We start from the raw sequence: 11,231 nt of genomic DNA, 5'->3' as shown, positions 1-11,231 counted from the left end.
AGCCTGGGGAGCGAGCAGGATGGTGGGAAAAGGCAGGGGAAACGGGAAGGGAGAGGGTTTCCCGGATGCCCCTCTTCCCACCACAGGCCAACGCTGCCTGGCTGAGGCTGACTCAGGGGAAAAAGTGAGCAGTGCCTGGTGTCACTCCCTGGCACAGAGGGCACTGGGGGTGTCAGAAGGAAAGCCCTGTTCTGCCGGGTGAACAGAAGGCCCCCACACAGCCTTAGACAAGCAGCCTGGGCAACATGCCCCCTCCATGGGTGTTCTGGGTGGCCCCTGATGGCCCTCCCCACACTGGCCCCTTCCTGGCCTAAATGCCTGGACCTCAGCTAAGCCCCTCAGGCTTTGGGCAGCAAAGGAGGGGCAGGTGTGACCCACCCTCACCCCTTCCTTCTGTGACTGGGAGCTGATGACTCCTGGGGTCAGAAATAACCCCACAGTCAGCTCCCAGCCTGCCACCTCTCCCCTGCCCTCCCCTCCCCTCCCCTCCATTCCCAGAAAGTCTGGGCCCTGAGTCAGAGGGAAGAGCCCAAAAGTAAACAAGGACCCGACAATCTGCTATGAAAACCACGGAGCCAGCCTGTGGGATTCTTTGCTGTATCAGGGACCCAGCAGAGAGTTAAGGCCTGCAAATTCAGATCTGTAGACTGAGCTGCGGGGCGTGAGCGGGGATGGCTACCAGGGGGCAATCTTCAGTGCAGAGAGGGTGGGGGAGGAGAACTGGGCCTTAGGTCAAAGGGAGAGCTCCCCCTCAACCCCCCCCACCCTGCCCCATCTGCAGGCAGATGGGGGCTGGGGTGGGGGGAGGGGCTCCAGTCTCCAGGCACAATGGACACACACTCATCAGTCCAGAGTAGAGGTGGGGGGCTCCAAGAATTGGGGGCAGGGCCATGCAGGTGTCAGATGCCCCTCCTTATTCACTTCCTCAAAATAGTCTGGGACACCGATGCCCCACACCACGGCTGAGTCACGGAGCCCCGTCCTCAGATCAGACTCAGATGAATGAAGCTTTCCCCTCACTCCTCCTCCCCTCCCCAGGAGAAAGGACATGTAACTGATTCCTCAGGATGGAAGAGTGACTTCCACAAGCCCTAAAAATAACCGAACCACTTCATACTCTGAACTTAGCCTCTCCTGCCCACCCCCACCCTGGCCCACCCCCTAGCCAGCAAGATAAAGGCAGCTGCTGGGGCTGGCAGGGGACAGAGACCCGGAGCCAGGGCAGCCAGAGGGCATCGCACAGAACCAGGGAGTAGACCTCACCCCGAGCAAGGAGTTCAAGCGGAGCCACAGACCCTAAGGCCGCACCTGCCACAGACCCCAAGCATCACACCAGCCAAACAGGGCATCGGGTGAGTACCCTGCCCTTGGTATTTCCACAGCAGACTGGCTAGCCAGGCTGGCGTCCCGTCTGGACACACTCCAAGGGCTGTCAAGACAGCGTGCATTAGGGGGGCAGAAAGAGGTTGAGGGATCATGCAGGTGAGTGGAGGGGCCTCTGATATAAAGATTCCACAAGGAAGTTAAGGGAGATTTAGCGTGGGCCCCATGGGAGTTCTCAGACTGGTGGCCACAGGCCTGAGCCCGAAGAAGGGGCAAGCTCTTGCCAGTTCGGAAAAAAATCCAGAAAGGCATTCAGGAGGAGGTGGCCTGGAGTTGCAATGCTTAAAATACAGGTATGGAGCTCCCCAGGCCTCAGGGCTTCCTCCCAAGAATACCAAGGGTCTGGAGGAAAGAGGGAGGGAGGAGGGCTGGGAGGGCACACAGGTGGAGGGTGGGCAGCCGGTCCGACTCAGCATTGCCGGGACAAGCTCTGTGCCTGTGGCTAAAAACCCTGGCATGTCTGGCCCAGGGATATCCCCAGAGCTGCCTTGAGCTTCACCCTGCCCAGTGCGGAAAGCCCCAGGGGCAGGTCTGGGGGTGCAAGGTAGGCAGATGAGACCTCTATCTGCCTAGATGTAGAGACCTGTACAGGGGCTGGGCCCAGGAGGGGCAGTCTGGGCAGAGAGGTGGGGTCACTCTGAGGGGTCAGCCAGCCCTAGGCAGCCAAGCTCTGGGACACTTAAGTCCGATCCCAGTTCTGAATTCTGCCTCCCCGAAGCCCCTGTCCCTGCCTTCTAGAAACTTAAGCTCCGGGAGTCTCAGGTCAGGCAGGTCAGGAAGGGCAGGCACGGAAGGGCCAGGAGTTGGGAAACCTGCTTCAGGCCTTGCTGTTGCTTTGTGGAACCTCCTAGGACAGCTCCTTTCCCCTCTTTGGGCCTCAGTTTCCCCATCAGAACAGTGACCCAGGAGGGTCCTTAGGTCTGACACCCTTGGACTCTGTGATTCTCACAGTATGTGACCACAGCAGGGATTCTGGAGATTCCTTGGGGGGGAGGGGGCAGAGGGGTGGAGTTTGTGGCCTTGCACATGCCATCTGCACAGGCCACACCGGTGGTGACACAATGGGGAGGAGGTGGGGACAGGCATGGCTTGCCTTGGGCAGGGGTCCTCATTAGAACTCAGGGACTAAAGGAAACCCTCAGAGTGTGTGCTGAGGCTCAGGTGGCAGGTTTCAGAGTTCACATTCCTCGGGGTTCTGATGGCTTTGGTGGACAAGATGGGGTGGGGGTGAGGCAAGCAGGAGGAAGCCCTGCCCCCACCTGCTGCCCGTCCCTGCACCTCCTCAGGCCCACGTCCCCGTCCCCGTGGCCACTGAAGGGTTCTAGGCCCCAGTACCAGCCAACCTGCAGGCCAGGCGCCTGACGCCAGCTCAGGAGGCAGGGGCAGGATCAGGGGTCCCAGGGAGGAGGAGGAGGAGATGAAATAGGCCAAGGCACCCAGGGTCCCACCGGCGGAGCCTGAGCCTCCCTCGGAGCCCAGGGCTGCAGCACAGAGGCCAGGACCTGGGCTATATTTAGCACCCAATGTGGAGCAGAGAGTGGGTCAGGGGCAGCGGGTGGGGGCACATGCTTCTCATTCTTTCCCTACTGGCCTCTGGGGACTGTTAGTACACCTGTCACAAGGCAGATAAGACACAGGGGACAGAGACCAAAGAAGGGCTTGAGTGGTGGGAGACCATGGAGGCGGGTAGAGGTGGACTGGAGGGTAGGCAATACCTTGGTGGGAACTGACTGATAGGAAGATGGAGAAAGGAGGGGACCGTAGAGCCAGATTCAGGCCCTATGCACACAGCTGGGATCGAGTGTCCATGAGCAAAGAGCTGGGCTGTCTCTGCAGAGGGTCCCATTGCCCCCCCTCCCTGTAGATGTCCCCCTCCCTCTCCTAGGGGTCCCTGCTGGGGAACTGTTAAGAAAGTTTCTCACCCCCTACCCTCTCATTTCTTGGGAGCCAGGCCCCAAATAGGGTCTAGGAGCCCCAGACTATTGCTGCCTGTCATCCATTCACCACGATTTGACTCCTGCTGGGCCTCAGTTTCCTCGTCTTTAATTATGAGTGGTTGGGCTACAAGACCCTTAAGATCCCCCTAGCTCAGACCTCTGGGTCTTGGGGTATAGCACAGACCCCTGCCTGGGATTCAGGATATGACTCTGCTAACCATACCTGGTGAGCCTCTACTGCTCCTGCGGTAGCATGGGCTGTGGGCCTGGGCAAGGCTGGAGTGAAGAGAGCCTAGGTAGAGAAGTTGGGCAAGAAGCCCAATGAAAGCAGCAAGTGCGCCCTCTAGTGTTATGAATGGGAATTTCTTCTCAGTGGGAAGTAAGTCACCAATTTAGGAGCCTGCGTTTCCCTGGCTGAGACCCCGTAAAGGTCAGGAATCCCTCAGGCCACTCACCTGGGACTCTGCCAGGGAAAGCAAGCTGACTTCGGTAAATAAAGGTGAGGATAGGGCACATCCAGTTTGCCCCCTGGAGGTTTGAGAATCCCTTGTGGGGCTGAAGGACAGAGCTTCCTGGCCAGCAGACCCTGCTTGCTCAGGTGACTCTGGGGAAGCCAGGACTCACCTTGGTGGATGGTTCCTTATGCTCCGAGTTTAAGATTAGTCACACCAAGCATGCAGGTGGCAGAGTGAGACCCACGTGAAGTCTGTCTGGAGAGGGCATGTCACTGCGACCCTACTCTGCCCCTGTGCCCTGCTCCCTGCCATTTCTCCCAGCAACCAGCCCCTCCCACCAAAGGCTCCCTGCCCATCCTCATCCCTGCCCTTCTCTTCAGAAGGATGTCCAACGCCCAGACGCAGGTGGCCCCCACGCGAACCATCCCGATGTCCACTGCAGAGGACCTGCCCCTCCCTCCACCGCCAGCCCTGGAGGACCTGCCGCTGCCACCACCCAAGGAGTCCTTCTCCAAGTTCCACCAGCAGCGGCAGGCAAATGAGCTCCGCCGCCTCTACAAGCACATCCACCCTGAGCTCCGCAAGAACCTGGCCGAGGCTGTGGCTGAAGACCTGGCCGAGGTCCTGGGTTCTGAGGAGCCCACCGAGAGTGACGTCCAGTGCATGCGCTGGATCTTTGAGAACTGGCGGCTGGATGCCATTGGGGACCATGAGAAGCCAGCTGCCAAGGAGCCCGTGCCCAGTGGTGACGTCCAGGCCACTTCCCGCAAGTTTGAGGAAGGCTCTTTTGCCAATAGCACTGACCAGGAGCCAGCCAGATCTCAGCCATCTGGAGGGGACGTTCGTGCAGCCTGCCGGCTGTTTGAGACAAAACCCCTGGATGAGCTGACAGGTCAGGCCGAGGCCCTGGAGGCTACGGCAAGGGAGCCTGCAGCCAGTGGAGATGTCCAGGGCACCAGGCTTCTCTTTGAAACTCGGCCACTGGACCGCCTGGGCTCCCGCCCCTCCCTCCAGGAGCAGAGTCCCTTGGAGCTGCGCTCAGAGATCCAGGAGCTGAAGGGTGATGTGAAGAAGACAGTGAAGCTGTTCCAAACGGAGCCACTGTGTGCCATCCAGGATGCAGAAGGCACCATCCACGAGGTCAAGGCCGCATGCCGGGAGGAGATCCAAAGCAATGCAGTAAGGACAGCTCGTTGGCTCTTTGAGACCCAACCTCTGGATGCCATCAACCGGGACCCCAGCCAGGTGCGGGTGATCCGGGGGATCTCCCTGGAGGAGGGGACCCGGCCCGATGTCAGCGCAACTCGCTGGATCTTCGAGACACAGCCCCTGGATGCCATCCGGGAGATCCTGGTGGACGAGAAGGACTTCCAGCCATCCCCAGACCTCATCCTTCCTGGTCCAGATGTTCAGCAGCAGCGGCATCTGTTCGAGACCAGAGCGTTAGACACTCTAAAGGGGGAAGAGGAGGCTGGGGTGGAGGCCCCGCCCAAAGAGGAAGTGGTCCCTGGCAATGTCCGATCCACCCTGTGGCTATTTGAGATGAAGTCCCTGGACACTCCCGGAGACAAGATCCAAGTGGGTCACCTGCAGCGGGTGGGTCCCCAGGAGGCTGATGGCTCCTCAGCACTGTCCCTGTCTCCACGTGTCCCCCAGGAGGACGGGGTGAAGGGGGATGTGAAGGCCTTCAAGAACCTTTTTGAGACCATTCCCCTGGACAGCATTGGGCAGGGTGAGTCTTCCACCCCCAGGAGTGTGAACAAAGTAGAAGGAACGGGTTCTGCAGGGCAGTCTCAGGACATAGGGTCCCCGGTGTATGCTATGCAGGATGGCAAAGGCCACCTCCATGCCCTGACATCTGTCAGCAGAGAGCAAGTAGTTGGAGGTGACGTGCAGGGCTACAGGTGGATGTTTGAGACACAGCCCCTAGACCAACTGGGCCAAAATCCCAGGACCGTTGATGTGGTGCGGGGCATCACCCGGCAGGAAGTGGTGGCTGGAGACGTGGGCACTGCCCGGTGGCTCTTTGAGACACAGCCTCTGGAAGTAATCCACCAGCGGGAGCGACAAGAACGACAGGAAGAAGAAGGAAGGGGTCAAGCAGGCCCCCAGCCTGAGGTGCCCCCCAAGGGGGACGTGCAGACCATACGGTGGTTGTTCGAGACGTGCCCAATGAGTGAGTTGGCAGAGAAGCAGAGATCAGAGGACACAGACCTCACAACGAAGGCTGAGGCACGGTCCTGCACCTGGATGTTCGTGCCCCAGTCCCTGGATGGGCCAGCAGGCTCCAGGGAGCAACACCTGCAGGTTAGCCCCGTCCAGGCTGGCGAAAGACAGACAGACAGACACGTTTTTGAGACTGAGCCTCTGCAGGCGTCAGGCCGTCCCTGTGGAAGAGGGCCTGTGCGATACTGCAGCCGCGTGGAGATTCCTTCGGGGCAGGTGTCTCGTCAGAAGGAGGTTTTCCAGGCCCTAGAGGCAGGCAAGAGGGAAGACCAGGGGTCAAGGTCAATCCCTGAGCCCATCCCTGTGGGCTCTGTGAACAAGTTCACCTGGCTCTTTGAGAATTGCCCCATGGGCTCTCTGGCAGCTGAGAGCATCCGAGGGGGCGACCTCCAGGAAGAGCAGCCCATGGGCCAATCAGACAGGGGGCTGGAGAGGCAGGAGACTGCAACTGAGGCGACCTTGCACTCTCTGCATGCCACGCCTGGCGTCCTGCACCACAGAGGCATCCTCATGGAGGCCCGAGGGCCAGGGGAGCTCTGCCTAGCCAAGTACGTGCTCCCAGGCCCAGGGCAGGGGGGCCCCCACATATGGAAGGAGGAGCTGGTGTCTGGCGAGCTGCCCAGGATTGTCCGCCAAGTGCTACAGCGGCCGGACGTGGACCCGCAGGGGCTGCTGGTTCAGGAGGACCCAGCGGGCCAGCTTCAGGTCAAGCAGCTGAGGCTTCCAGCTCCAGGTGGCAGTAGGAACGTCGAAGATCTGGACCTAGAATTCCAGCAGGTACTAGCTTGTGGCTTGGGCACCTCAGCGGCGAGGACGGGGCTGTTGATGCAGGAGACAGAGCAGGGCCTGGTCTCATTGACTGCCTACTCACTGCAGCCCTGGCTGGCAAGCAGGGCCCCCGAGAGGAGCAGTGTGCAGCTGCTGGCCAGCTGCATAGACAAAGGAGACCTGAGCGGCCTGCAGAGCCTGCGGTGGGAGCCACCGGCTGACCCAAGTCCCGTGCCAGCCAGCGAGGGGGCCCAGAGGCTGCTCCCAACTGAGAGCATCATTCACGTTCCCCCACTGGACCCCAGCATGGGGATGGGGCATCTGAGAGGCCCAGGAGCCACCCCCTGCCCCCCACAGACCACTGGAAAGGCAGTCCTTCTGGCTAGCCAAGAAAAGCAAGAAGACAGTCGAACTGGGCAGAAAGGGATGGAAGCTTTGGGAAAGTCACAAGGAGCCACGAGTACACCCCCAGGGCCCAGGGCACCAGACCTCCAGGCCGCTGTGCAGAGTCTGCCGATGGCCACAGTGGAGGCCCAGAGCCTGCAGCAGCAAGTTCTGAACAAGCACCAGCAGGGCCTCGCCCATGGAGCTGCCTCCATGCCCTTCCAGGATGGTCTTCTGCAAGCACCGGCCACAGCCACTGGGACTGCTCAAAGCAACGTCAGGCCTATGGCTGGAGGGGACCCCAGGATCCCAGCAGCCCCCAGAAAGGTCAGTGGGGAACAGAAAGTACCGCCCGGAGGGCTGCCTGGGGGGTGGGTGACCTTTCAGGACAGCATCTACACTGCTCACCCTGTAAGGACCTTTGACCTACCTGGAGGTGTCCAGCCCTCTCAGAGGGAACACCCACCACAGGGTGGGGAGACGGCCCTCTCGGCCCAGGCTTCCAGCCCACTCCAAGAATGGCCAGGTCAGAGGCTTCGACCAGGGCGGGAGGAGCCGGGGCCTCCAGAGAAAGTCATGCCAGGAGTCATCCCAGCCAGCCTCCATACTGCAGAGACCACCCTGGAGGCTGCCTCTCTAGCCCATCACACCCTGGCCTCTGGGCCGCAGGCTGCAGGTGCCAGCCTGCACTCCCATAATGCCTCTGTTCCTCCTCTTCCTCCTCTCCCAGCTGCCATGATGGGACCTGACTACACGGCCCGAGCCCACCATGATGAGGACTCCACCCGGCAGGCCTCCGAGCCACTGCAAGACCCCCTTCTCCACTCCCACAGCAGCCCTGCTGGCCACAGAACCTCTGAGGAGTCACAGACAAAGACCTCAAAATTGGACCCTACCATGCCCCCAAGGAAGAAGCCCCAGCTGCCCCCCAAACCTGCACACCTAAGCCAGATGCCCCCTCCTCGGAGGCTGCCCAAGCCCTCAGCTCTATCTCTCAGCTCCTCCCAAGGAGGACACAAACAAGGCGAGACAGATGCAGCCACGTCTCAGCCAGCCAAGGTCCCCACCACTGCAGGCCAGGGACACGAACTTCTGGCTGGACTTTCCAGTGGTCACAGCCAGCCCTGTCCCCAACAGGGCCCCAACACCATGGCCCCTAGGCCGACCAAGAGTCAGGCTGTGGGTAGCAATGCCCAGAACCCTGACCCCACCAAGCTCTCGGCTCTCAGCAGTGACCCTATCTCACCACAGCAGGGCCCCAGCACCCCAGAAGTGAAGCCGATGGAAGGTTCCCAGCAAGCAGCCCCTGAGAGCCCTAAGATTCTGCAGGGCAGCCAGCAAGAGCTCCAGGGCCTCCTGAGCCAGGTGCAAACCCTGGAGAAGGAGGCCGCAAGCAGCGTGGATGTGCAGGCACTGCGGAGACTCTTTGAGGCTGTGCCCCAGCTGGAAGGGGCCCTTCAGGCTCCTGCTGCCCCCCGTAGGCCCGAGGCCTCAGTGGAGCAGGCCTTTGGGGAGCTGACGAGGGTCAGCACAGAGGTTGCTAGGTTGAAGGAACAGACCCTGGCCAGGCTGCTGGACATTGAGGAAGCTGTGCACAAGGCCCTCAGCTCCATGTCTAGCCTCCAGCCTGAGGCTAACGCTAGGGGCCATTCCAAAGGACCCCCAAATGATACAGTGCCTGCAAAGTCAGTGTCATGGACAGCAGCAGAGCCAGACCCAACTGCTCAGGCCAGGAGGTCAGGGGTCAAACTATAGTCAAGAGCCAAACTGAGGTTACATGCCATAGTGAAGTCCAGTGTCAAGCCAAAGTCAGAAGTCACAGAGAGGCCAGAGGTCAAGCAGTCTCAACTGCCCCTTCCACCAGCAAGCTGGAGACACCGGGAGAAGATTCAGGCCTCTCTCTAGGCTTGCCTTCTGGCAGAATACACCCTCCTCTCCAACCTTCATCTCCATTAAGTCAGCCACAAGGAAGTTTCCGGAAGCTCCCAGCCCCAGGGGAAGCCCAGATGTCTCACTGAAAAGCACAAACCTGGCCCAGGATGTGAGACAGACCCTGCTTTACCAGAAAGGAGTTGGGGACAAGGCTGGGAAACAGGAGGCCACCCAGTACTCTGGACAGCCCAAGCCGGCCCCATGCCCAGCAGGTGGCAGAAGAGTGTTCTGGAACTACAGACTGGGCCTGGTGGCTCCCAGCACCATGGAGCCGTAAGAATTGTGACTGAGCAGTATGAGGAGGTGGACCAGTACGGAAACTCAATCCTCACAACCTCCATCGTGGTCACTGAGCAGGTAGGGCCACCAGGGGGCCCAGGTCCCCAATTCGAGCTCCAAGCCTCACCCTTGTTAAGACAGTTCCTGCACAGCCCCACTGAGCTCACTGGGGGTCTGGCAGAAGCAGGGAGGGTGCCAGTGACCTACAGCCACTCCCAGCCTGCAGCCCAGTGAGCCCCTCCACCTCCCACTTGTCCCTGGGCACCTCCCTCCAGGGAACTGAGGTGGGTGCCTATCTCCTGCACAAATAAGGCCAGGACCAAGAAGAAAGGGCATCTTCTGAGGCTTATAGGTAGTTTCCCTTTCATGGGCTCCATCAACAGGCCCGGTTCTTGCAAAGGGAGAAAGATAGATTGGGAAAGTCCCACCGAGAGGCCTGGGGAACAGGAGTTGGATGAGGGCTCTCAGCTGTTGGTGCAGGGTGTGACCAGTCCACACAGGACTGGCCTGCACGCTGACATGTGTCAGTCTGCATGCCACTGCTCAAGATGGAGCCCCTTGAGTGACCCGCCACCCGCAGTCTTCGCTGCTCTTATGATGAGTCGAAATGTTCTCAGCCATCTGCTTCTAAATTCCTGGAAAGAACAAGGCCAACTAGACACTGGATTGGCCTCTTTGGGCTGGGGCTGAGGGCTGAGCCCCTTTGTCACCATCCCCATAGATCAGAGGGTCATCCTGGCAGCCCAAAGGTCACACGGACAGGGTCGGCAATCAGTAACATCCTCAGAGGCCAAAGGTACTGCCCCCCCGCCCCACACTTTGCACCCAAAGGGGAAGAAAAATTCTGAATAAACCCCAGTTTTACTCTCTCCTCTGTGTGTGTCTGACTGTGCTTTTGAGTCCCCACAGTGGGAGAAAACAGCCACAACCTCCAGGCACCCCGTTTTCCTGGCAACAACAGTGTTGGGGGCTGGGAAAAGCCAGCACTTTTGCCATCTTGGCTGGGACCCAGGAAGATCTGCCCATGCCCCTGTTCCCCTTTCTCTTCTCACCGTCCCCTGCCTCCCGCCCCCCTCCCCCGGCCCACACACACACACACAAACTGCTGACCAGAAACTGCCTCTGGCCTGCCTTCCGGTCAGTCTTGGACACCATCCTGGAGTGGCATCTAATCAGAATCCTGCTGGAGTGGGAGGGTAGCCCAGCCAGGCCCGGGAATACCTCTTCTCACCTCTAGGTGGAGTCCCTGTCTTGTTCGTCTCAGTACCTCTAGTGCTTATCCCAAGTGCCTGGAAGGCTCTGCATAAATGTCGAATAAATGAACGCACAGGTGAATGAAATGAAGTGAATTCACGGATTCATCCAACATTTATTGTGCACTTACTTCATGCCGGTTCCGTTCAGGGTGCTAAGAATAGAGATGAACAAGGCAGAATTTACCCCTAACTAACCTCATGGAACTTAGCTCTAAAAAGGGAAGCAATGTATTACAAGCAGTTAAGATCATTTTAGAGGACAGCAATACTGTGAAGAAAAAAAAAGTCAATCCACTAGAAAAGGGCTGGCAGTTACTTAGCTTGGGTGGTGGGAGAAGGCATCTCGTCGGAGGTGACCGGAGACCACTCAGGAGCCAGTCCTAATAGCGGGAGGCAGCGGCGTAGGGGAAAGCGGAGGGTGGGGGACAGATGTGTGGAAGGGTGGTGAGCACGTGGGCGGCAACGTGCACCAAGGAGAGCACGGGCCGCTGGGTGAGGCCTCGCCCAGTGCCCTGCACACCTGCTGCCACACCTGCCTCTGCCGGAGAAGGGGCGGGCCTGGAAGCTGGGCCAGCTTCCAAGGCGGAGCACACCCCGCCCAGGCCCCGCCC

General features: G+C 59.7%; 1 protein-coding gene across 1 annotated transcript; it reads left to right on the top strand.

The window, feature by feature from the left end:
• The first annotated feature begins 611 nt into the window (after positions 1-611).
• On the top strand, positions 612-10,233 carry XIRP1 (xin actin binding repeat containing 1). The gene is given in 5 exon segments (XM_024566107.4): positions 612-1,352; positions 4,156-8,822; positions 8,825-9,073; positions 9,076-9,282; positions 9,285-10,233. Coding segments are annotated over 4 exon segments (5,433 nt in total). The 5' UTR covers positions 612-1,352; positions 4,156-4,159; the 3' UTR covers positions 9,599-10,233.
• Positions 10,234-11,231: the final 998 nt, after the last annotated feature.

This window comes from Desmodus rotundus, chromosome 8 (genome assembly GCF_022682495.2).
Source record: "Desmodus rotundus isolate HL8 chromosome 8, HLdesRot8A.1, whole genome shotgun sequence".
Classification (NCBI taxonomy): domain Eukaryota; kingdom Metazoa; phylum Chordata; class Mammalia; order Chiroptera; family Phyllostomidae; genus Desmodus; species Desmodus rotundus.
This window is presented reverse-complemented; position numbering and strand designations above follow the sequence as displayed.